The sequence below is a fragment of the Cervus elaphus genome, chromosome 7 (genome assembly GCF_910594005.1).
Source record: "Cervus elaphus chromosome 7, mCerEla1.1, whole genome shotgun sequence".
NCBI lineage: Eukaryota > Metazoa > Chordata > Mammalia > Artiodactyla > Cervidae > Cervus > Cervus elaphus.
Window position 1 is genome coordinate 1,573,141 of NC_057821.1, and position 25,674 is coordinate 1,598,814.

The 25,674-nt window shown below is 40.9% G+C and overlaps 1 protein-coding gene and 2 long non-coding RNA genes across 9 annotated transcripts in view; 1 reads left to right on the forward strand and 2 right to left on the reverse strand.

The window, feature by feature from the left end:
• LOC122696861 overlaps positions 1–25,674 on the forward strand; it is a 45,797-nt gene that overhangs the window by 1,933 nt on the left and 18,190 nt on the right. For both annotated transcript variants that reach the window (XR_006341909.1, XR_006341908.1), the window contains exons 2-4: positions 4,890–4,994; positions 10,122–10,301; positions 10,906–11,052. This is a non-coding gene — a long non-coding RNA (uncharacterized LOC122696861). The remainder of the gene's footprint in view (positions 1–4,889; positions 4,995–10,121; positions 10,302–10,905; positions 11,053–25,674) is intronic.
• Positions 6,214–14,241, reverse strand: LOC122696873. The gene is made up of 3 exons (XR_006341936.1): positions 14,140–14,241; positions 11,459–11,563; positions 6,214–6,236 (listed from the first exon to the last, which is right to left on the reverse strand). It is a non-coding gene; the product is annotated as an uncharacterized LOC122696873 (long non-coding RNA).
• Positions 14,316–25,674, reverse strand: part of LOC122696857 (DNA replication complex GINS protein PSF1-like) — a 45,023-nt gene continuing 33,664 nt past the window's right edge. For 2 of the 6 annotated variants that reach the window (XR_006341879.1, XM_043906974.1), the window contains one exon: positions 17,392–17,721. Coding sequence is in view for 3 of the 6 variants with exons in the window: in XM_043906974.1 (XP_043762909.1) it covers positions 17,600–17,721 (122 nt within the window). In the remaining 3 variants the exon portion in view is untranslated. Of the gene's footprint in view, positions 14,387–17,391; positions 17,722–25,427; positions 25,595–25,674 lie in introns of those variants that run through there. The other 4 variants (XR_006341884.1, XM_043906977.1, XM_043906975.1 and 1 more) reach the window with 3 other exon arrangements.

Consider the following 25,674-nt stretch of genomic DNA (forward strand, 5'->3'; position numbering starts at 1 on the left):
TTAGTTTTGTTTCAAGATACTCTACAACCTCAGGAAGGTTGAGAAGTATGAGGAAAGAGGGGATGAAGGATGAGAGACGCATAGGGCACAGGAGGAAATGAAGTGAAGGAGATGGAAGCAAGGGTCTCTGGGGAAGGTGGCAAGGAATGAGATAGGTCTTTAGAAAAAGGGAGAGTCCTTGACATGGGTGATGAATCTGAAGTGAGCTTGTCCGAGAAGAACAGCAGAGTTTTCCCCATCTTATTGTTTTTCTGGCTGTTAGAAGGCATTCAGGATTGAGGTCCCTGGGCATGCAGAGCTGTGTGTAAGCCTCTGTGCAGGAACATGGGCATAGGTACTCGTCTGTAAATGTGTGCAGATTGATGTCATATGAAATGTTACTGCTTTATAGGATGGTGTCACGTGGGCCAGAACTGGAAAGGAGAGAGCAGGAGTCGTGATGGGGAGATCAGGGAACCTACCACCTGATACAGTGTCCACTGGAAAGTTTCCAACTTCTAATGCAGTTTCAATTTGGAGGGAAGTGTCTCCAAAGTGAGGGTAGAGTGAGAGTAAGTTGAGGCTAAGATTTTAGAAGAATAAATTAAGTTGAAGTCATGTAGAAGCAGACTCAGTGTAGACCAGAGTTTCTCACATTTGAATTAGTTGCCTGGGGACCTTGTGGGAAGTGCACTTGCTGAGCAGGAGGTCTGAGATTCTGTGTTTCTAACAAGTTCTCTGAGTAGCAAGGGTATAGCCTTGTATTTAGAGACATCTGGAAGAAGAGCATTGGATAGTACAGGACATAACAGGATCAAGGAAAAAGCATTATTTTGTTTTTCTTTCCGAGCGTGTTTATAGCCAGAGGGAAGCAAGCAGTTGAAGTAGCAATTACAGGTGTAAGATACCATTGTTAAGCAAAGAGGGAAAAAGAAGTGGTGGAGATGATCCATAGACAGACTGTAAAGGGGGAAGAATTAAGACCACAGATCCAGAGATTACCCTTTGGAAAAGAGAGATTCTAGTGAAAGGAGGAAAGGAAGAAAGTAAGTCCTTAGGGAGGTGAGTTTGGAGTTGATGAGGACACTTGAGAAAATTCCTTCTAGATGGCTTCAGTGTATTTACATTGAAAAGAGATAAAATCGTTGTTGCTCCAGAGAAGACTGGGGGTTGGGGAGAAGGGTGGTGGTGCTAGAAGTAGGGGAAACCCCAGCCACTCTAAGTAACTCTCAGGCATCAAAGGTATATGTTGTATTGATATGTGTTATTTGAAGTAGATTAATTTGAATATGGAAGGCATTGACTTTCTTTTTCTTTTATTTAAGATAGCTGATTTTTTGGCATTTGTTTCACAGAAATCCTTTGAAGCATTAGCATGATGTAGCAAACCAAACTAAGTTTTCAAACAAAACAGATGAAAAGGGTTCATTCCCTAAATGCTAGAGTTGTCATTTTCAATAAACACTACACTGATTTTGAAACATGCAAGATTTTTAACATCTAATAATTTTGTGGCAATTAAATTATTCATAAAGTTCGTATGGAATACAGAATAGGAAACAGATTGAGTGAATCAATGTAAGTCATACTAGAAAAGTAAAAATTAGAAAAAATGAGACGCACTAGTTAGCATCTCTTCTTGAATGGCAGTGACGTGTAAGACACAGTAAGCGGTGAAGGAGTAGTGAGTTTGAGGGGAGAGGAGGACGTGGAAGTGATTCTCTGACATAAGAGTTTGTAGGAGGTAGTCAGAGTTGTATTCTTACTCACATTCTAATAAATGGAGACGTTGTTTTCAGATTTTTCAGATTGGGATTCTACTAGTTTGAGCCTCAGCAATGAGACTTATCAAAGAGCCAGGCATTTGCAAGTTGATGATCAGTGTCTGTTGATTTCACAACCAATGACCAAAAATCAGTCAGCATCCACAAACTTGGAACAGATGACCTTGTTAGGTAGTTAGAATAGGAAAAAAGAGTCCAGAACGGCAGTGGCTGAAAGACAAGGAAGGGTAGAGCCCACAAAGATAGAACAAAGGAAGGTCCGAGGACCAGAGTGAGGGCCTCAGGTAGAACAAACAGCACTGCTGGCTAGCCCAATTTACATGGGGCAAGCCCATGGGGAGGAAAAAAACACATAGACAGAGGAACCAAAGTGCCGGGGGTGTCTCCCCCATGCGTGTGCTCTCTGACTCTCTCTCTGTCTCTCTCCCCTTCTCTTCTCCTTGCGTCTTTTGGGTCGGCATGCCCTCACACCTCCAGGATGTATTTTCCAAATAAAACTGAGCTGTAACATGGAGCTATAACACTTTCAGAGAGCTGTGACGCGCCGAGAGGTTTAACGTCTGTTGCTTCAAATTTTTGCTGTGACAAGACAGAACGGAGGAAATTACACACTCCCTCGACAACCTTAATAGATAAAGAAAAGGTGAATATTGGAGTGGTGTTTCTGGTAGGGAATCACATGCTCCATCAGCTGTGCAAGTCTCAGCTGCCAGAACACAGAGAAAGTAAACAAGGCAGTGAAGAAGCCCAGAGCTCTCAGCCCTGGGCCACCTGGGCATCGACGTTTCCAAAATTAGATGTTGTGGCAAAACCTACTGTGTGCTGACTCCTTTTATGCAACCTGCAGCCAAACAGTATTTCTTAGAAAGGTGTTTGCATTCTTCCTCTGACCATAGTAAGACAATCCATGACAAAGAGAGTTAGAAGAAAGTAAATTGATTTAGGCTCTCATCTAGCATACCTGAGAGTGGGTAGCAGGAATATATTTAGAATTTTGCATCTAGTTGTGAGACCTAGGTAGGCATCTAGAGATTGCCTTCTCCAAATGTGGCTTCGTAGCCATATTTTCACATAGCTCTGAATTCATAAGTATTAGTTATAAATTATATTAACTATGACTGCAGGAGCACCTCTGAAGCCAAATGCTAAAATATTTCTTGTGTTTTCTATGATGTTATATATTTTAGAATTGGCTTTCCCAGTGATAATGGGAGGCACGGGAAATTGCTACATAGTACTTCCTCGGTTGTACCTGTCTAATATATCAACTTGTTTTATTATTTGTAATGAATTAATAGTTCAGAAGGAATGTTGGTTTTAAGGAGTGCTGTGTCATTTAAAAGCAGTGTATAGAAAACCAATTTTTATTCTACTGGGATGCCCAGTCTATTGAGTAACCACATCTAATACGTGTTGTCAATGAATACCAATTAATTTCATACCTTCAATCGGTCATACAATCAGGGCTATAGTAAGAAATCATACAGTGTTTCTTTTTTCACTCCTATTGCTTTTTCTTTTCTTCCCTCACCTGTAGAAGTTATCTTTGCGTTTACAAGATTCTCAGTTATCTCCTAGAATAGTGACTACAAGCTATCAACTCAAAGTGTATGTGTGTGTGTGCTTACATCTCTACAAGTGACTTGTTTGCTCTTGTTTCTCAGTGAGTTTAGTAGGTCCAAGAAGCACAAATTTAAATAAATCACCTACCTGAATCCTTTCAACACTGGAAGATGTGACATAAGAAAAACACCAAATAAATAGAAGCAACTTCAGACAGTTCATGAAGATTCTCAGTCTCTTCTCAGTCGCTACCTTTTATAGCATAACCGTCAGAGTCTTCTCCTTTAGGATCCCAGGATTTGTACATGTATTAATTTCATATAGATTTATTCTGTACTCGACCCAGAACATTTTATATCCTAAATATTTCTGGAACCATTCCCCAGTATAGGCCTGCATCACTTTTTTTTTTTTTTCATTATTAATGCCTTCAGAGTCTTCTCCCTCCATTTATTTGTATGCCCTTCAAATTCATCCCCTGTACTGTTTAGAGTCACCTGTCTTAAAAGCTCATGTGACCATAAACCACTCCTCAAATCGCATTAATATGTAGACATCTTACAGCGACGCGTGATGCTTTCATAGTCTCACTTGCACCTGACTCTCCATGTCTCGCCCTTTCTGTCCTTTGCTCTGGAATCCTGAGCTGCTGCTGACGCCCCCTCACCCGTCCCTGCGCTCTGGACAAATGTTCACCCTCTCCTGTGCGCTTCTTTCGCCGTCTTGCTGCAGCCTTCCGTGCGCTCCCTCTCCTGCCCGCTGTTCACGTGAACTGCCAAAGTCTGCGCTCAGGCAGTCTCTCTCTAAAGCCATCCCTGAACCCTTTGGCTACATTTCTCTTTAATCTCCTGTGTCTAGTACTGAGCAGGAACCCCCCAAATAATTATTGAATAAAAGAAATAAAGACTTATGTATACCAGGGTGATGTTTAAGAGCTTGTCCTCTGCAGTCTAAGAGCCAAGAGGGTAGACATGTGAAGAAATAACTTACATTCAGGTGATGAAGATACACTTGAAAAATCCATAAAGTCCTAAGGAGTTTTAGGAAAGACATACCTGTTTATCTGGGGAAAAACAGCTATAATCAAGGAGAACTTTACAAAGCAGGCTGAGCCTTAAAAGGTGAAAAATAATTTGTTGGGAAAGAAGCATTTCAATTTAAGGAATTGAAAAAAGGAAAAAAAAGTAACAGGAATTTTGTAAACCATGAATAATGTTGCAGTTGAAGCTTGGCATGTTGTTATAAATGTCCTGCTATGAAGTAGAGAAGAGAAGATATTGTGGCTTTATGTGTCTGTCCAGTATTTTGAAATTTTGTTTGGTTTCTGATTGTTTTGTTCACTGATGTTTGGATGAATTTATGAATGAATCTTTGAGATGTTCGTGTGCCTGTAACCTGATGAATTCTGGTATCTCCCAAAAGGTTTCTTGAAGTTTTAGATCATTGGAAGTATTTCTAAAAGAAGTAAATATTCAGCTGAAGATTAAGATTGGTACAAGCTGTCATTTGATGCAATGTTTTAAATCAATGTTTTAAATATTCTGTCTTATCTAAATATTCTAGGTAATTTTAACAAAACGTACAGATTTGTCAGCAGAACTAGACTTAGAAATGACATGAGAGGAAGAACAAGAAAAATCTGATGGAGATGAAAATAACCATTCACAGGTAAGTGAAAGTGTAAATTTAAATTTCTGGTTTAATACTATATTCTAGTCTTTAACAACATAATACGGTTTGCAACAAAGTTCATAACAAATAAAATTACCTTTCAAAAGTAGACTTTTAGAATCAACAGATGATCACTTAAGTTTTTATAGCACTTCAATGAGAAAACTTAAAATATTGTTAGAGTCTACTGTAATTTATAGCTTGTCTTTGGAATTGAGGCAAAAAAACTCTCCTGACTACTGTTTACTTCTTCCATTTTTATAATTTCTTTACATGGTAAAGAAGGTGAGATCAAATACCAAAACACAGGATTAAAGAGTTGAATTTAAGAACAATAGGACAATGATGGTCCCTGACCTAGATATGTGTAGAGAGAAATCATTGCCAGTGGTCAAGGTTTTCTGTTGAAATTGCCAGTCACTGATGCTAAGACTAAAGATTCATTCTGTCTGATATCTCAGCATAGTTGACTTAAGTTCAATTCAGTTCAATTCAGTTGCTCAGTCATGCCCAACTCTTTGTGACCCTGTGGACTCCAGCATTCCAGGCCTCCCTGTCCATGCCCAATTCTTGGAGTTTACCTAAACTCATATCCATTGAGTCAGTGATGCTGTCCAACCATCTCATCCTCTGTTGTCCCCTTCTTCTCCCGCCTTCAGTCTTTCCCAGCATCAGGGTCTTTTTAAATGAGTCAGCTCTTCGCATCAGGTGGCCAAAGTATTGGAGTTTCAGCTTCCACATCAGTCCTTCCAATGAACACTCAGGACTGACCTCCTTTAGGATGGACTTAGGGATGAGCATTCAGCAACAGAGTAGATCATAGAATCAGCCCAACTGCCTATTAAAAGTATTGAACCTTCCAGATTGGACCTTTGTTGTTAGGGTACAAATAATAACTTTATAACTTATTTCATTTCCAGGTGGGAAATCAGTAAATATTATTAAAAATGCTTTATCCACTTTCATCGGTGGCTGTTAGGATTTAATATAACTGAATGTAGGGGCTTCCCACGTAGCTCAACTGGTAAAGAATTCACCTGCAATGCAGGAGACCCCGATTCAATTCCTGGGTCAGGAAATTCCCCCGGTGAAAAGGCTAGGATACACATTCCAGTATTGTTGGGAAACCTGGGTTCAGTCCCTGGGTTGGAAAGATCCCCTGGAGGAGGTTGTGGCAAGCCACTCCATGTTCTTGGCTGGAGAGTCCCCATGGACAGAGGATCCGTGCAGGCTACAGTCCTAGGGGATGCAAAGAGTCAGACAGGACTGAGTACACACATAACTGAATTTAAGCAGGTAATATGTACTGATGTACAACATTATCATTATATATAATTTGCATTAATTTAGGAATTGGTTTCTCTTTCTGATTGGTGATAATACATTTTGGCTCCTCATAATATAGTTTGTCTGTTCTCCAGATATTAGTCCTTTTAAAAAAAAAAAAAAAAGCTTTCAAATGTGCTGTAGGGACTCCCTGTTTAAGATATAGTGAGAGGAAATATTTTTAAGGGAAGCCAGCATTTATAACATTAAAAATCATCTCCTAATTCATTTTTGGTAGATTTAATATACATGAATTAATTCAAACAAACAGGGACAAAATTGGGTTTTGAGTTCAGGTGTTTCTCCTATTTTTGGGTAAGGCAAGTTACTTTTCACCTAACCGCAAAAGGGTAAGGTGAGGACGAGGGCCTCTGGCCAGAAGTAGTCTCAGGGCCTCGTCCCCTTGGCAGCTGAACTGTAGCAAATACACGTAAACAGCTGCACAGGCGCTATTTCCTGGGACAGGCAGTGGAGAACTGGATGGTAACTGAAGGGGAATAGGGAGTTCACGGGAGTTTCCTATTTTATATTCAGATGGGAGCTTTTAGTGTATATATGCTGCTAGAAATGAGCCAGCAGAGGACGTGTTTATTGAGTTGAATCTTGTTTCCATTTACAGTGTTAGAAAGCTTATTGATTGTATGACATTATCTTTAAGCTATTAACAGTAAACTAATTGTACACAATACTTCTGTTCACATATAGTTTTGTGGTAAGGGCTTGTTCATTGGTTCTGAAGTGTAATATTCTTATGTAATTGAATATGCAGATGATTGCTTCAATTCTATCATACATAGATTTTTTTAAATTATAGAATCATGAATATACAAACACTTAGGCTATACTGAATAGGATTTAATCATTCCTTGGTGATTCTGGATGATCGTATCATTGTGAGTAGCTACAGTTTTGTAAGGTACTCGGAAACATCACATCATTTTAACTTCATGTTGTTTATAGATTCTTGGGAAAAGGGGAAATTTTTGTTTATATTCAGTAGAAAAAGCTATTGACAATCTTTCATTAATTATTATTTTTGGATCATAAAGTTCTAAATTACTAAAACCATGCTTCCCATACTAAGAGTGTCATTAACACATCTTGTGTGCTCAATAAGTGCATGTCAGATGCATGAAGAAAGAGCAGAATGGTTACATGAATGCCTATTGATGAATTTCTTTCCAAAAAGCAAGTCTTTATTGCAAGTAGATTTCCAATATTGCCTACATGGAAAGATGTTTGATTTTTTTAGAAATATGCTAAAATTCAGAAATCATTAATTTATAGCTATTGGTAGGCATGGAATAATAATATAGATTCATTTGCTATCATATTACTTAGAAAGACTTATTTAAATCTCACTTTCTCAGCATGCTTTGGAGCCGCAGTGTTGAGGCCAGACTTCCTGGGTTTGAACTCTGGGTCTGTTGGTGACCTGCCGTGGGCTTGGGCGCAGTCCTCAGTCTCTCTGTGCCCCATCTTTCCCCGTGTAGAGGACCTCATGCATTACCTGTCTTCGAGAATCACTGTGAGGATCAAAAGTGCCTTCAGATATGGCAAGTGCTGATCATAATGCATAGTGGTTGCATAGGAAGTCCTCAGAAGACTAATATCATGGTTATTGTGGTTTTCTTAAAAAGAGGTTTCTTTCTTATAAGGAATTAGGAATACCTCCAAGATAGGTTTTATTGCCATAACAGGTAGTTCTTATTGAAAATGACAACTGCCATAAACCCTGGTATACTGCTTCCTATCAAATAACACAAGTAATGTTATATTTTTCCTTTTCCTTTGATCTAAATTCAATGCTTTATTAGTATTATTCATATATTTTCTTTGTGCATTAATGCCACTCTTATTTATTGTTTAATCTTTTAGTAAAAAATTACCTCCTAGTGCAAAGATTTTATGTAAAAAGCCAAAGTTTAGATATTGTTTGTATTTTGAAATATTTAATATTAGCCTGAAAAGAATCATTTGTTATTTTAAGGCTCCAAAGAAAACATCTAATGAAAGAATAAGGTATAATAAAAAAGTTAATTATAAAAAAATATCATCCTAGTAAAAAATATTTTGTAAAAGGAATAGTGTCAAAACAGAAAATCTTCATATGTTGTAGAGACATACACTTTGAGAACTTAATTTAGAAACACTATTGATCAAATTATCATTTTGATAAAAATCTGTCCTTTTAAGAAGTGTCTGTTTTTCATTTAATGACGAGCTATTTATCACCTTTATACAGTTAGTATATTTTATAAATATTTTAAGGACATTGTGAAACAGTATTGTTTATATGTAGGTCAAAGCACAGATTAATGTCGTGAGCTACCTGAATGACTGAACTCAGTCATCTGAAAGTGCTTCCCAGGATGGTGATGTCTTTACTCTGAGATTTCCACATTGCAAGTAGAACCGCTTGGCTTGAGGTGTAAAGGTAGGACCGTGGTGTAAATATCAGTACAAAGCCTGTTTGTGTATAGTGTAGTAATACATGCTCACCTTGTCTAGGACTGCTCTAGAGCTATGGATATTACAGTGCTGTGCATCTTATAGATATATTTTGTATTAAAAGACAGTGAAAGTGAGTGTGTACGCTGAGCCTATGATCATTCTTACTGTACCTGAATTTATAATTTTATATATATACATATATATGTCATTATTTCATTTCTCTTTCTCTTCTACTAGACTGCAAGCTAAACAAGAGCCAGGGTCATGTGTTTTATCTGGAGAGCTTAGAATAATGTCTTCCACTTGATAGACACTCAATATTTATTCAGTGTATGGAGGAGTGGACATGAAATACACAGTACTTTATACTCAAAAATTACTCACATCAGTGTGTTTCTTGTTTCTTTGTGTTTTCTTCTTGTTGCAGATTGTGTTAGCTTGTTGAAAATTCAGGATGCAATTGTTTCATGTGAAAGATAAATAGAACTTTAAAAAAGCCACTGTGAACCACTTAGAGGAGAAATTTAAAAACTGGAAAATAAGGTCCATGAGCTACAGAAAGAACTGTCGGAGAGAAAAGAAGTGAATCACAGTTAGGGCATCAGAAAGTGGAGTGGCAACGAGAGCTTGGCAGCTTCAGATCTGCACATCCTAGTTTTAAAGCAATATATGAACTGTTATTTACTTCAATACTGCAGAGACGTAGCTGTGTTATAATTTTTAACTTATCCTCTTGGATTTTACAGGGGAGAATACATCATTAGTATTCTGGAGTGTGAAATTCATGGAAGTAATATAAGTTCTTAACAGTGAATGCTTCTAATGACTTAATGTATATTTTTCCAAATCATCATTTTCATGATCATACAGGAGTCCACCATAACAGAAACCTCATTCACAATTCAACAGATTGACTTTCGATTGTTTTTCACTTTTCTGTATTATGTTTAATCTTACAAGGAACATCTTTTCTACAGATTCATTTCTACATTTCTAATTATTTTGAATTCCTTTTCTTTAATAATAGTGTATTATTTGGTTAAAGTATGAGAACGTTTATAAATGGTCTTCAATCTATATTTCTAAACTATTCTTTAGAAAGTTTAGATTACTTTTCATTTCCACCCACAGAAGTATGAAGTAGCCATTTTTCTCAAGACAGAAAAAAATATTTATGCTGTTTTATTCTTAACCCTCTGCATGAAAACAGTGATCATTATTAAGTGTTCTTCACTGTATTTCCCATCATTTTACTATTTTAAACATTGTGAAGAGGGAGTGAAAGTTACTGCAGCAGTGAATAGTCTCATGTTTTTTTTAAGAAGAGCTCTATAAATTTTGCAGATTGACCTTAAAGCAAGAAGAAGAGAATAGAAGAAATGCTGGCATGTTATATGAAAAAATTAGGGAGCAGTTAAGAAGAAAGGAAGACCAATATAGTAAAGAAGCTGAAATGAAACAGCAACTTGAACTCACTCTCAGAGCACTAGATGGAACTGAAGACTGAGAAAGGATCTGAATCAGGTAGAGTAATCGTTGCTGAAAATTTCAAATTTCTCACACCATTTCATCAATATTATTTATAATATCCCATTTATTTAATATGTATTATTTAGATTTCAAACAAAGTGTTATCTCAACCTAGGTATGAACTGTGTGTGACATTCGTACTTTAAATGATTAGTTTCTTACTATTCTTGGCTTCTAATAGATGCTCTGTATGTGTTTTCTGAGTGGAGGACTGGATATAACTTGAGGTTAATTATTAACATAATGATTGGCACTTTTGATACATTAGACAAAATAATCTTCTTAATTCCAATCCATGTATTAATTTTGGCTTTTCAAATGTTAAAATACAGTCTAACTTGGCTTGAGACTGTGAAGGAACGAGTTAAATGCTTTGTAAAGAAATTTCCTTTCACAATAATATATCTGCATGCTTTTGCTCTGTGATAAATTTAGCAGACATTTAAATTAAGATCCAAGTTAATCACGTGAGATAAAGATTCTTGTGCTTGAAAAGGCTACTTCCTCTAAACAGTTTTATATATTTTATATTCTGCTTCTAAGCTTTTAACTGTTTTTTTTTTTTTTTTAATACTATGGGCCCAAAAACTTCATACAGTGTCTCTCCAGGTTATGGAAGAGTGACATGACTCAGAAGCAGCTTTCTGGAGAACGGAATGCCAGAAGCTTACAGGAGGGAATCCTGGCCAATCACCTTGCCAAAGAAAAGCAGAAAGAAATGGCTGATAAGGAAATGAACTCTTAGGTATTTTCTGTATTCATTTATGTGTGTGTATGTATCTGTGTATGTATGTTTTTTATAAACGAAGAGTATGTACCATAGAAAATGTAGAGGCTTGTGAAAGCCTATACATCTATATTTTGAGGAGGGATGACATTTTTCATGTGTCGGATAAAGTAATATTTGTAATTCAGATCCATTTATCTACAGCAGTCAGGTAGGGACACGCGGTGACCTCTTCCAAGGAGAGACCTTTAATATTTTCCATAGGAATTGATCTCAAAATTATTGCAACTGTATCAGAGGAGCCAGCACCCTCCCCTGCGCTTTAGGCCAGGAAGACGGCGTGTGCTCCGCCATCGCGTGCGCTGCACACCAGAGTCCCTCTGCTCTGGGGGGAGCGTGTGCACCGCTCCATGCCCGTCCTCACCTTCCGTGTGTCAGTCAGAGTCCGCTTCTGGCTCCACTCTCATTTCTGTAACCAGCGCCCTGTCAACGGCCTTTGCACGTCATTTAGTTTTCCAGTTTGAGAAAACTGTAAGATCAGTTGTAAAAACATTTCTGAACACTTTAAAAAGTAACTTCTTCAAAATAAACTTATAAAAGTTCTGCCTACCCCATCCCCCCAAAAAAACCATACCTCTTGCTACTAACAATAGATACTCTTAATTTTTGGTAATGATTTCACTTCCTTGATAAATCATTAGGGTCGTTTATCACTTCCACTGGTGGTAAGGAGGAAAAGTACAGGCAGTTCAGAGACCATATTTTGGATGTCATTCTTGTGAGGAAATGAACACTTTGCTCTATGTAGGTCCTATTTTAGTACAAGGAATTTTTAAAAACAGTGATAGATATGACATCATATGTACTTAGTGATAATTAATAAGTGTTTTTCATTGTCTTTCACCCTATCTTACTATTTGAGACATTACAAAAAGGTATTGAAAGTTATGGAAGCAGCAAATAATCTCATGGATGTCTAAGAAGAGCTCTCCAAGTTTTACCTATCACCATCCTTGTATGCACTGTGAGTGAAGTAAGAGGGTTATTCTGTGTTGTTGTGTTTGCACCAGAGAAGTGGCCGTGGTCTGATGTACGAGGACAGGTGGAGTTGGAAGACCTGCTGCTTATTATATTTCTAGCTTCTTCCTTCCCAGAGTCGTTATAGCTGATGAGCTAACTGATGTTTTTATAGAAGTGCTTAGTGCAGCTGGCAATAGGTTTAATTCTTGTAATTGACTATTAAGATCTTAGAACAGTAACATATTCTGAAGAAAAAGCTTTTTACAAAATGTAATCTGTTTAAATATGTACAGAGCTAAGGCTCTTATTGTAGGGCAGCTGCACAGGTTAGGGATCAGCTGTATAGTTTTTAAAGCTAGCAAGTGGTGGTGTGTACTGGAGGTATTTGTCATATTTGTTGGGATAGTTTTATTTCTATTCATGTCAATTTGAATTAATTTGGGAAACATTTCAGCATTGAATCATTTATTTTTATAGCCTCTCAACTGTTTCAAGGCATCTACTTCTAATACAATCATAATTTGGAACTCAAGTGGTGAGCTTTACCCAAACTCTTCTTGATTTAATCTTCCATCTGCTATTTATGATTTACTTAGAACATTTTTGCAAACGATTTGTTGATAATTCTCATTTTAAGGGTCAGTTACTATCATTTAGGTACACGCTTGTCCACTAAAACTGAAGGATGGCAGGATTCATGAGCAGCGGGAATGGAGGGAGTCAGGGACAGGGTTGTAGCGGCTGCATTCTGAAGGCAGCTGTAGGCCGGGTTTTTGAGGCTCCTTGAAGGCATGGGAGCAACCTCATGTTTTAAATTTGATGTTTCTTTTATATTGGAATATAGTTGATTTCCAATTTTGTGTTAGTTTCCTCTGCAGGGGAGAGCTAGTGAGCCTAGGTCTGTCTGGAACATTCCTGAATCCTTCGGGGATACACTCTGTGTGTCAAGCTGAATGCCAGACCTAGGGGGCAAAATTTGCATTTTTCTCTCTGGGAGCCCTAACGTGGTGCGGCCTAGCAACTGCTTGAAAATCCATCAAATTGCTGTTTCCTTCCTTCTGAGAAAACTAGCTTTGCTTCCCCCTTTGGGATTTCTGAAGCAAGGGGGCAGCACGAAATACCTCGCCTGTGGTCCATTTGAGGTGCAACGTGCCCTCGGCCAGTGACCACAGTATGGAACCTGGCCCTCTCAGACACGCTCCCACAGCCTGCTTCCTCGTGGGCAGTACTGCTATGACCTAGGAATGTGTTTGCAAGGCTCGAAAAGTGCAGGGAGACACGCAGCCCTGACTTTGCAATTTAGGCCCTTGGATCAGGCCTGGAGGTCTGACGTCTGAGAAGTGAAACACTTGCTGCAAGATAGAGACCTGGAAACTCTCTGAGGCTGCCTTTCCTGGCTCCAAGGAAGATAGCTTCCCTAGCAGCCTGTGGGCTGAGAGTCACACGCGGCTGGAAAGCGCTTGCTTGGAGGTCATTTTTCAGTGGCAATTGTCCCTGAGGCCCAGCCCTTTGGGAGGGGACCCACACTCACAGGGAAAGTCAAATCAACATCCAAATGTCTGTTTCATCACATTTCCTCTGCAGGAGAGATCTAGTGAGCCTAGGTTTGTCTGGACCATTCTTGGATCCTGTGTGAACACACCCTGTTTCAACCTGTATTCCAGGCCTAGGGGACAAAATTCATATTTTGCTCTCAGGGAGCCCTAACACGGTACGGACTAGCAACTTCTTGATAATCAATCCGATTGCTGTTTTCTTCCTTATGACAGAGCTAGCTTTGCTCCGTCTTAGGGATTTCTGAAGCAAGGGGTAACCCCCAACTCCTCTCCTGGAGCCCTTTTGAGGTGCAAGGTGACCTTGATGAGGTGACCACAGTATGGCACCCAGCATTTTCAACACACTCCCACACACTGCTTCCTCAAGGCCTGTACCGCTATGACCTAGGAATGTGTTTGCAAGGCTTGGTAAGTGCAGGGTGACACACGGGCCTGACTCTGTAATATAGGCCCTCGAATCAGGCCTGGAGGTCTGACGTCTGAGAAACGATACAGTTGGTGCAAGATAGAGGCCTAAGAACACACTCACTGTGGATGTCTTTCCTTCCTCCAAGGGAGATAGCTTTCCCCGCCTCCTGCGTGTTGAGAGCCACACACTGCTTGAGGACATTTGCTTGGAGGTCGTTTTTCAGTGGAAATTTCCCCTGAGGCCCTTCCCATTCAGAGGTGCCCCGCACTCACAGGGAAAGTCACAGTAACAGTAAAGTCTCTTCCACCACGTTTGCTCTGTAGGAGAGTTCTAGTGAGCCCAGTTCTGTCTGGAAAGTTCTTGGATCCTGTGGGGACACGCCAAGTGTGTCAACCTGGATACCAGGCCAAGGAGGCAAAATTTACATCTTTCTCTCAGGGGCCTCTAAATTGGTGTGGCTTAGCAACTGCATGAAAATCCATCCAAATGCTGTTTTCATACTTGTGACAGAGCTAACTTTACTCTTCTCCATCCCTTGGAATTTCTGAAGCAAGCAGGTAGCTCACAACTCCTTGCGACTGGCCAATTAGCAGTGGAATGTCACCTTGATGAGGTGACCACAGCATGGCACCCAACACTCTCAGAAACACTCCTGCGACAGTATCCTCGGGAACCATAGCGGAACGAACTAGGAATTTGTTTTCAAGAGTAGAAAAGTGCAGGGAGACACATGGCCTTGACTCTGGAATTTAGGCACTCAGAGCAGCAACTGAGGACTCACATCTTAGAAGCAAAATGGTTCATGCAAGATAGAGGCCTGGAAACACACTCTGTGTGAATGCCTTTCCTTCCTTGAAAGAAGAAAGCTTTCCCAGAATCCTGCATGCTGAGAATCACACACTGCTTGAAGGTCATTTTTCAGTGGCACGTCCGCTGATACCGTGAATGTTGGGAGGGTTCCCATATTCACAGGGAAAGTCTAAACAACATCCATAGGTCTGTTCCATCACGTTTTTTTCTGTAGGAGAGGCCTAGTGAGCCTAGGTCTTTCTGAAACATTCTTGGATCCTGCAGGGAAACACCTTGTCGTTCAAACTGGATACAGAGCCTAGGAGCCAAAATTCACATTTTTCTCTTGGGGGACCCTAAAGAGGTACAGCCTAGCAACTTCTTGTAAATCCATGCAATTGCTGTTTTCTTACTTCTGACAGAGCTAGCTTTGCTCCACCCACCCTTTGGGATTTATGACACATGTGGGCAGCTCACAATGCCTCGCCTTGGGCCAATTTGCAGTGACATGTTACCTCCATGGCGTAAACACAGTATGCACCCCGCACTCTCAGACCCAGCCGCACAGACTGCATCCTCATTGTCAGTACCGGTATAAACCAGGAATGTGTTTGCAAGGCTCAGAAAGTGCAGGGAGACACACTGCCTTGACCTGGAATTTAGGACCTTGGAGGAGGCTTGGATGTCTCACATCTTAGAAGCAAAATCCTCCTTTGGGAGGAATCCCACACACACAGGGAAAGTCAAAGCAACATGTATATGTCTGTTCCATCACGTGTTCTCTGTAGGAGAGATCTAGTAAACCTAAGTATGTCTGGAACATTCTTGGATCATGTGGGGACACAACCTGTGTGTCAACCTGGATACCAGGCCTGAGGGGAAAACTCACAGAATGCTCTCGGGGGGCCATAAATATGTGTGGCTGGGCAATTTCTTGAATATACTTCCAATTGCTGTTTTCTTACTCCAGAAAGAGCTACATTTGCTCTATCTTTTGGGATTTCTGAAACAAGCAGGCAGCTCTGAACTCCTTGCCTCAAGTCTATTTGCTGTGTAATGTCACTTCAATGAGTTGACCCCAGTATGGCACCCAGCACTCTCAGACACACTCCTGCAACCTGCTTCCTCATGGGCAGTATGACTATGACATAGGCATGTGTTTGTAAGCCTCATTAAGTGCAGGGTGACACATGGCCCTGATTATAATTTAGGTGCTAGGAGCAGGCCTGGATGTCTCATGTCTTTGAAGCTAATGAGTTCCTGCAAGAGAGAGGCATGAAGACACACTTTCTGTGGATGCCTTTCCTTCCACGAAGGAAGATAGCTTTCCCAGCATTCTGTGTCCTGCGAGTCACACTTGGCTTCGAAGCACTTGCTTGGAGGTCAGTTTTCAGTGGCAAGGTCCCCTGAGGCCGTGAGCAGAGACAGGGTTCCCACACTCACAGGGAGAGTCAAAGCAACTTCCAAACATCTGTTCCATCACATTGTCTCTGTAGGAGAGGTCTAGTGATCCTAGGTTTATCTGGAGCATTCGTGGATCCTTTGGGGAAGCACCCTGTGTGTCAACCTGGATACAGGACCTAGGGGGCAAAATTCACATTCTTCTCTTGGGGATCCCTAATGCAGTGTGGCCTAGCAACTGCTTGAGAATCCATCCAGTTACTGCTTTCTTAGTTCTGATAGAGGTAGCTTTACTCCACCGTTTGCAGTTTCTGAAGCAAGCTGCCAGGTCTTAGCTCTTCACCTCGGGCCTACTTGCAGTGGAATGTCACCTCAGTGAGGTGAACAAGCTATAGCACCCACCACTCTCAGACACACTCGTGCAGCCTGTTTCCTCATGAGCAGTATGACTGTGACATAGAGATGTGTTTGTAAGGCTTGGAAGTGCAGGGAGATATACGGCCCTGACTCTGCAATTATGTCCTGCAAACAGACCTGGGGGGGTGTGGTCTCACGTCTTAGAGGCAAAACCGTTCCTGTAAGATAGAGGCTGGAAAACACTCTCTTTTAATGCCATTGCCTCCTCGGAGGAAGATGGCTTCCCAGCATCCTGGGTGCTGAGAGTCACACTTGGCTTGGAAGCACTTACTTGGAGTTCATTTTTCAGTGGCAATATCCCCAGAGGCCGTGACCATATGGACGTGTCCCACACTCACAGGGAGAATCAAAACAACGTTCAAAGGTCTGTTCCATCACGTTTCCTCTGTAAGAGACGTCTAGTAAGCCTAGGTATATCTGGAGCATTCTTGGATCCTGTGGGTACACAGCCTGTGTGTCAACCTGGATACCGAACCTAGGGGGCAAAATTCACATTTTTCTCTCTGGGGACCCTAACGCGGAACAGCCTAACGACTGTTTTGACATCCATCCAATTGCTGTTTTCTTTCTTCTAATGGAGCAAGATTTGATCCAGCCTTTTGGATTTTTGAAGCAAGCGAGTGGCTCGCCACTCCTCACCTCAGGCCCATTTGCTATGGAATGTAACCTCAATGAGGTGACCACAGTATGGCACCCAGCACTCTCAGACACAATCCCACTGCATGCTTCATTAATGGCTGTACGAGTGTGACCTAGGAATGTGTTTTCAAGGCTCAGAAATTGCTGCCACCACAGGATCCTGTCTTACCAAGAGGAAAGGAGAATGAGGAGAGATACACCCCGTTATCACCAAGCCACCCCGACGAGCCATAGCTTTTCCAAAAAGAGTAAGTGGACCAGTCCCAGGGACAGCAAGTGGGCCTTCTCACCCAGGGAGCCAGGTCCCCCTCCAGGCATAGTCTGCCAGCATGGCTCACGAGTGACACGGGTCCCAGGCCATTCCCTCCACTGTCCAAGGCATGGTCTCCCTCAGAAATATACCTCTTCTGGTGAATCCAACATGCTTTTCACAGCATTCTGGGTAGGAAAACTCTCCTCCAAGAAAAAAATGCATGCCATGCAGATAAATACATTTTTCTCCAATGTTAGCACATCCTCTGTGTGCTAAAGGCTTCTTCCTACCAGAAATTTTGTTTCTTGAAATAAATGTTTTGTTTTTTTTTTCCCATGAATAGGGGTAGTGGCCTGTCGGTGCCTCACTGCGGGAGATGGAAGGCATCGGGGTCCAGGCTTCCCAGGTGCCTGCTTTGACTTCCAGACGGGATGGGGCCGTGGAGGGAGGGTGACCCCAGGATGGATCCTCATCCTCACCCCAGTTCCATAACTGTGCCTTCAGTTTCCATAATACCAGCATTAGAGAAACAAGCAACAGCATTTAGGACATGTCACAGTGAACTAAACCGAAAGACCTCCCTCTTCTCAGGATCTTGCTCAGTTCCATCCTACTGTCTCTCCACCTGGACATTGTGCAGCTGGTAGGGGAGGTGTGTTCAGAAGCTGAAATTCCCCTCAGGCTCAAGAAGTGTCAGGGACAAACTCACATATCAGAATAAGGAAGGGAGTCCAGAGGTGGGACAAGCCTCACCCCCGAGTCACTGCGGGGTAGACGCTGCTGCCCTGAAAGCCCCTTTCTCTCCCAGATGTGGCTGGGATGGGATGTAGAGAAAGGATATTAGTGGCAGGGGAGCCCATAGATGGTGCATTTACCAAGGAGCATTGGTGTCCCACCACCGTCCACAGGGCCAGAGGAAAGAAGTGAGGGGCCTGGTGGCTCATGCTGGCATCGCTCCAGAGTCTCCCCTCTACTCTAGTTCCCCGGACCTGTCTGAGGGAGGCCACCTGGAGGCCCTCAACAGAGGGCCAAGCTCCCAGAGGCAACAGAAGCTCAAGCAGAGAAGCTTCACTTTTCCCCACTGTAGCAATCAGCTTTTACAGGACTGGGTACTCAGGACAGACTCACAGTCCGTGACCTCTACCTACATGTGTGGCCCAAGGGGGCTCCCAGGGTACAGGTAGGACTCAACAGGCCCAGGGACTGTTCAGGAGTCACAGCAGGTCTCACCTGCACTCAGTCTTACTCACTCCAGAGGCCGGGGTGGAAGACACCAGCAGCCAGGATGTGTCACCCAGCATGCATGGAAGGGACCTGCAGAAAATGAACACGCCATCAGCTTTCCTCCTTGCGCTCATCCAAGCTGGAAAGCGGGGAGACGAGCATTTCTCCAGAGAGATTCTGGGCTCTATGTCACAGACACTCCCCTGGTGCACAGTCCGCCTCCAGAAGGGGGCCTCTGATCCAGGAGCTGGCAGGAACGGCCCCACCTCCATGCCTGTCAGGGCCCCCACATGTGGGACCAGGCCCGGGGCTGTGGGGACAGTGGGCACAGGCCTACTTGTGCTGTGGTTCCTCCCTGGAGACTAGTCCTGACTCTGCACCGCATCCCCCACGGTGGGCACAGCGGTGGGGGCTAAGCCAGGGTCTGACGGGAGGCGTTGGGTCCTAGGCCATCGAGTGACCTCGAGAGTTCAGCAGAGGGGAGCACAGAGCTTGGATCCTGAGCCTGGCTGCTGCCAGGGCCTCTCAGAGGCACCAAGAGGTGAGCGCTAAGTTGGGGGATCTGGAACGAAGGTGCCCTTCTGGAGACATGACGCAGAAGGGACACTGACAGAACAGCAAGAAACCTGACCTGGAGAGTCCCTTCCTTCTCCTGCCGTGAGGTGCAGAGAGGACAGCAATGGAGGGGCCCGTGAAGAGTGGGTGAGACCCACAGTCACCCCAGAGAGGAACCCCACATTTACACACAGTGACCCAGCACAGGGCCCCCAATCACCCCACAGAGACCTTGACAGAACCACACTCACCCCAGAGAGGGACCCCCCCCCCCATACACCCACACTGATCCAGCACAGGGCCCCCAATAACCCCACAGAGACCTTGACAGACCCACACTCAGCCCAGAGAGGGACTCCCCCATACACCCTCTAGGATTTCAGGAGTTTTGTATGGGGCCATCTATATATATTTTGCTGTGTAGGGGGCAAGTCTGTGGCTATTTTTAGGGGCTGGTAGATGTTTATTCTTGTGTTTATATGTTTCTGTATTCTACATGATGGGCGAATTAATTCTGTGTGAGAATTTGGGAATGTGGCATAAGCATATGCAGGTAGTGTGGTATGTATTTGAAACAGAGTATATGTATATAGTCATATCTTTGCATATTTGCAATGTAGTGGGTAATTGTGGTTATATTTGGGGCTTATGGAGAGTTGTGTGTATAATGAGCTTGTGTGTGTATTCAATGGGAATGGCCATTTGGAGGAATATTTGCTAGTGCTTTGATTTCTATTTTTCAGTAGGGGCCACCGAGGCTTACATATTTTGAGAAGTTAGTATGTGTATATCTGATGAGAAGGTGAGATTTCAGGTTTATACCGGGGAGTTGGTAAACTTCATTTATATATATTAGAAATAGGTGAAGTGATTACTTGTTAATATATGCAGATGTATGAGCTGGCTTCTACTAGCTAGGGATCATTTGGTATATGGAAGTTTTTTCATAAGTGGTTTCCTGGAGATATTTCTATCTGTCTTACTTGTGTATACTGATTTGTATGTGTCCATCATTAGGTGCATGAATTATGAAAGTGCTCATAATGTATGGAGTCCTAGGCGTATTTAAATGTATTTCTTTGAAGACTGTTAGGGTGTTTATACCTGTGTGTTGTAGTAGGTAATATATTTGTATATTCAGGGTGAGGATTGATATACATATATAGTGTCCTTCTCTTTATATGTTAGGAGAGAGGTGAGGAGGTTGTATTATGGAGAGATAGCATAATAGATCTCCAGTATTCTTGCCTGGAGAATCCCCATGGACAGAGGAGCCTGGTGGGCTATAGTCCATGGGGTCACAAAGAGTCAGACACAACTAAGTGACTAAGCGCAGCATAGCACAGCATTTCATTCTTTATATTCAGAATGGTGTTTTTTCCTTAATACCCTTTTTGGGATAGTTCATTGCTTTATATAATGACTACTATATGCTGATTTTACATCCTGCAACTTTGCTGAATTCATTTATGAGTTCTGAAGGTTTCTGTTACCGTTGTCACTGTTGTTGTTTTTGAAACTTTAGGATTTTCTACATATATGATCATGTCATCTGCAAATGGAGGCAATTTGACTTCTTCCTTTCTGATTTTAATGCATTTTATTTCTTCGTCTTGCCTAAGTCCTCTGGCTCAGACTTTCAGTGCTGTGTTAAATAAATGTGGTGGGTGTGGGCATTTTTGCCTTCTTCCTGATATTAGAGTGAAAGCTTTCAGTTTTTCACTTTTGAGTAATATGTTTGCTGTGATCTTTTCATATGTGCCATTATTGTGTTGAGGTGTGATCCTTCTGTACCGAATTTGCTGAGAAAGAATGTTGAATATTGTCAAATCCTTTTCTGCGTCTATTGAGATGATCATGAGTTTTCCCCATTTTGTGAATGTAGTGTATTATGTTGATTGATTTGTGTTATTTTGAACCATCCTTGCATCCCATGAATAAATCACATTTAATCATGGAGTAGGATCCTTCTAATTAATTCTTGAATTAGCTTTGCTAACATTTTTTGAGGATTTTTGAATCTGTGCTCATTCCAGATATTGACCTATAGTCTTCTTGTAATGTCTTTTTCTGACTTTGATATCAAGGTAATGCTGGCCTTGTAGACTTAATTTAAAAGTGTTCCCTGCTCTCCAGTTTTCCTGGAGGACTTGAAAAGGATTGGTCTGAATTCTTTAAATGTTTGGTAAAACTTACCAATGAAGTCATATGGCCCTGAATTTTCTTTATTTCTATATTATTGATTCTGTCTCCTTATCTGTTATTGGTCTGTTCCGACTTTCTATTTTGTCTCAATTCAGTGTTAATAGGTTGTATGTTTCTAGGAATTTATCTGTTTCTTCTAGGTTATCTAATTTGTTGACATAATTATTTATGATCGATTCTAATGATTCTTTTATTACTGAGGTATCATTTGTATTGCCTCCTTTTTCATTTCTGATTTCATTGATTTGTGTCTCTTTCATCTTAATCTAGCTAATAGTCTGTCACATTAATGTTTTCCAGAAAACACTACTTAGTTTTGTTTATATTTTCTATTACTTTTCTGTTGCCTCATTCCTTCTGCTAAATGTGAGATGAGTGTTTTCATTTTCTATAGTTCCTTGAGGCATAAAATTAAATTTTTTATTTGAAGTTTCTCTTACCTTTTAATGTATGCAATTATCATTATGAACATCTCCTGTAGTTTTGCTTTTGGTTCATCCCATAAGTCTTAGTGTGTCGTGTTTCATTTTAGTTTGTCTCAATATACTTTTTCATTTTCCCTTTGATTTCATCTTTGACCCAATTTTTTTTTAAAAAAACTCTTATACAGCATGATAAATATAATGAAAATTGGTGTATTTTATATATGAGGTTTAAGAAAGTAAATCCTAAGAGTTGTCGTCACAAAAGAAAAATTTTTTTCTTTTGTTTTTATTTTGTATCCATATGAGATGATGTTCACTAACCTTCTTGTGATAATCATTTCCTGATGTATGTAAGTCAAATCATTATGCTGTATGTCTTAAAATTATGCAGTGGTCAATGTCAGTAAAGCCTCAGTAAAGCCACAAGTGGGGAAAAGACTGTATGGTTTAGTTTCCACATAGTTCTCAATTTTCCTGTTTTCTTGCTCTTAAGGGATTTATTTCATCTTAATGTGGTCAGAAAAGACACCTAAATTATTTCAAATTTATTAATTATTAATTTATTAATTAATAATTATTTTGAAATAGTAATTTCATAACCAAATTTTTTGAATTTGTTAAAACTTGACTGTGGCCTATTGAGTGTCCTGGAGAAGGTTGCTTGTGTATTTGAATGTATATGCACTGCTGTTTGGTGGTATGTTTAAATATGTCTGTAAGGAGCATGTGATCTATAGTGTTTTCAAGGCATGTTTGTTTACTGATTCTCTATCCATTTTTATAAGTGGATAATTGAAGTTCCTTACGGCCACTTTATGCAATCAATTTTTTTTCTTTTTTTCCAGTATTTGCTTTATACCTTTATGGGCTCTGATGCTGTATGCATATATAATTTTTATATCTTCCTGTAGAAGTGACTCTTATTAAAATACAGAGATGTTCTTTTCCTATGGAGACAATTTTGGACTTAATATCTATTTTCTCTTTTATATGAGTAGACACCCCCGCTTTCTTTTGCTTACTATTTACATGCATGGAGTATCTTTTTTTATCCCTTCATTTTGAGCCTATATATGTCTTTAAATCTAAAATGAGTTTCTTGTAGATAACTTCAAGTTGGGTCTTTTTATTTCTTTCTTTTTTAAACCATTCAACCACGTTTAATCCATTTATCTTATTTATTGATCAGTAGGGATTACTGTAACTGTTTAGTTAATTGTCTTCTGTATATTTTGCAGGTGTTGTCCTCTTCCTCTCTAGCTTCCTTTCATTGTTGTTTGATGACTTTTTAGTAGTCATCAAAAGCAAAAAGATTTGCTTTTACCCCTGCCTTCATTTTGTTTTCAAGATTTTGTGTCACCTTTACTATCTGAATTCTCTGATAGACTCCCTGTCTCCTCTTCTTTTGTTTGGTCTATCGAGTTTTACCATGTTCCTTCACTTCCTATATATTTCTCATCTTTTCATTTTATTTAGTTTGCTGTGTTTGGTGCCTCCTTGCTTTAGGCTGGAGGGTTCTTCAGTTCAGTGCAGTTCAGTCGCTCAGTCATGTCCTACTCTTTGCGACCCCATGAATCGCAGCACGCCAGGCCTCCCTGTCCATCACCAACTCCCAGAGTTTACTCAGACTCATGTCCATTAGTCGGTGATGCCATCCAGCATCTCATCCTCTGTTGTCGCCATCTCCTCCTGCCCCCAGTCCCTCCCAGCATCAGGGTCTTTTTCAATGAGTCAGCTCTTCGTATGAGGTAGCCAAAGTACTGGAGCTTCAGCTTCAGCATCAGTCCTTCCAATGAGCACCCAGGACTGAGCTCCTTTAGGATGGACTGGTTGGATCTCCTTGCAGTCCAAGGGGCTCTCGAGTCTTCTCCAACATCACAGTTCAAAAGCATCAATTTTTTGGCGCTCAGCTTTCTTCACAGTCCAACTCTCACATCCATACATGACCACTGGAAAAACCATAGCCGTGACTAGACAGACCTTTGTTAGCAAAGTAATGTCTCTGCTTTTTAATATGCCATCTAGGTTGGTCATAACTTTCCTTCCAAGGAGTAACCATCTTTTAATTTCATGGCTGCAGTCAACATCTGCAGTGATTTTGGAGCCCAAAAAATAAAGTCTGACACTGTTTCCACAGTTTCTGCATCTATTTCCCATGAAGTGATGGGACCAGATGCCATGATCTTAGTTTTCTGAATGTTGAGATTTAAGCCAACTTTTTCACTCTCCTCCTTCACTTTCATCAAGAGGCTCTTTAGTTCTTCCTCACTCTCTGCCATAAGCGTGGTGTCATCTACATATCTGAGGTTATTGATATTTCTCCCAGCAATCTTGATTCCAGCTTGTGCTTCCTCCAGCCCAGCGTTTCTCATGATGTACTCTGCATAGAAGTTAAATAAGCAGGGTGAAAATATACAACATTGACATACTCCTTTTCCTATTTGGAAGCAGTCTGTTGCTCCAGGTCCAGTTCTAACTGTTGCTTGCTGACCTGCATACCGGTTTCTCAAGAGGCAGGTCAGGTGGTCTGGTATTCCCATCTCTTTCAGAATTTTCCACACTTTATTGTGATCCACACAGTCAACGGCTTTAAAATAGTCAATCAAGCAGAAATAGATGTTTTTCTGGAACTCTCTTGCTTTTTTGATGATCCAGCGGTTGTTGCCAATTTGATCTCTCATTCCTCAGCCTTTTCTAAAACCAGCTTGAACATCTGGAAGTTCACAGTTCACGTATTGCTGAAGCCTGGCTTGGAGAATTTTGAGTGTTACTTTACTAGCATGTGAGATGAGTGCAATTGTGCTGTAGTTTGAGCATTCTTTGGGATTTCCTTTCTTTGGTATTGGAATGAAAGCTGACCTTTTCCAGTCCTATGGCCACTGCTGAGTTTTCCAAATTTGCTGGCATATTGAGTGCAGCACTTTGACAGCATCGTCTTTTAGGACTTGCAATAGCTCACCTGGAATTCCATCATCTCCACTAGTTTTGTTCATAGTGATGCTTTCTAAGGCCCACTTGACTTCACATTCCAGGATGTCTGGCTCTAGGTGAGTGATCACACCATCATGATTATCTGGGTCATGAAGACCTTTTTTGTACAGTTCTTCTGTGTATCCTTGCCACCTCTTATTGATATCTTCTGCTTCTGTTAGGTCCATAACTTTTCTGACCTTTATCAAACCCATCTTTGCATGAAATGTTCCCTTGGTATCTCTAATTTTCTTGAAGAGATCTCTGGTCTTTCCCATTCTGTTGTTTTCATGTATTTCTTTGCACTGATCGCTGAGGAAGGCTTTCTTATTTCTCCTTGCTATTCTTTGGAACTCTGCATTCAAATGGGAATATCTTTCCTTTTCTCCTTTGCTTTTCACTTCTCTTCATTTCACAGCTATTTGTAAGGCCTCTTCAGACAACCATTTTGCCTTTTTGCATTTCTTTTCCATGGGGATGGTCTTGATCCCTGTCTCCTGTACAATGTCATGAAGCTCCGTCCATAATTCATCAGGCTCTCTGTCTATCAGATCTAGTCCCTTAAGTCTATTTCTCGCGTCCACTGTACACTTATAAAGGATTTGATTTAGGTCATGCCTGAATGGTCTAGTGGTTTTCCCTACTTTCATCACCATTAGATCAGTCTAATAGGAAATGTTAAAAGGAGTTCTACAAGCTGAAATGAAAAGATGCTAATTAAGAAAAGGAAACTCTATCAAAGTATAAAACTCGCTGGGACAGATAAGTACACAGTTA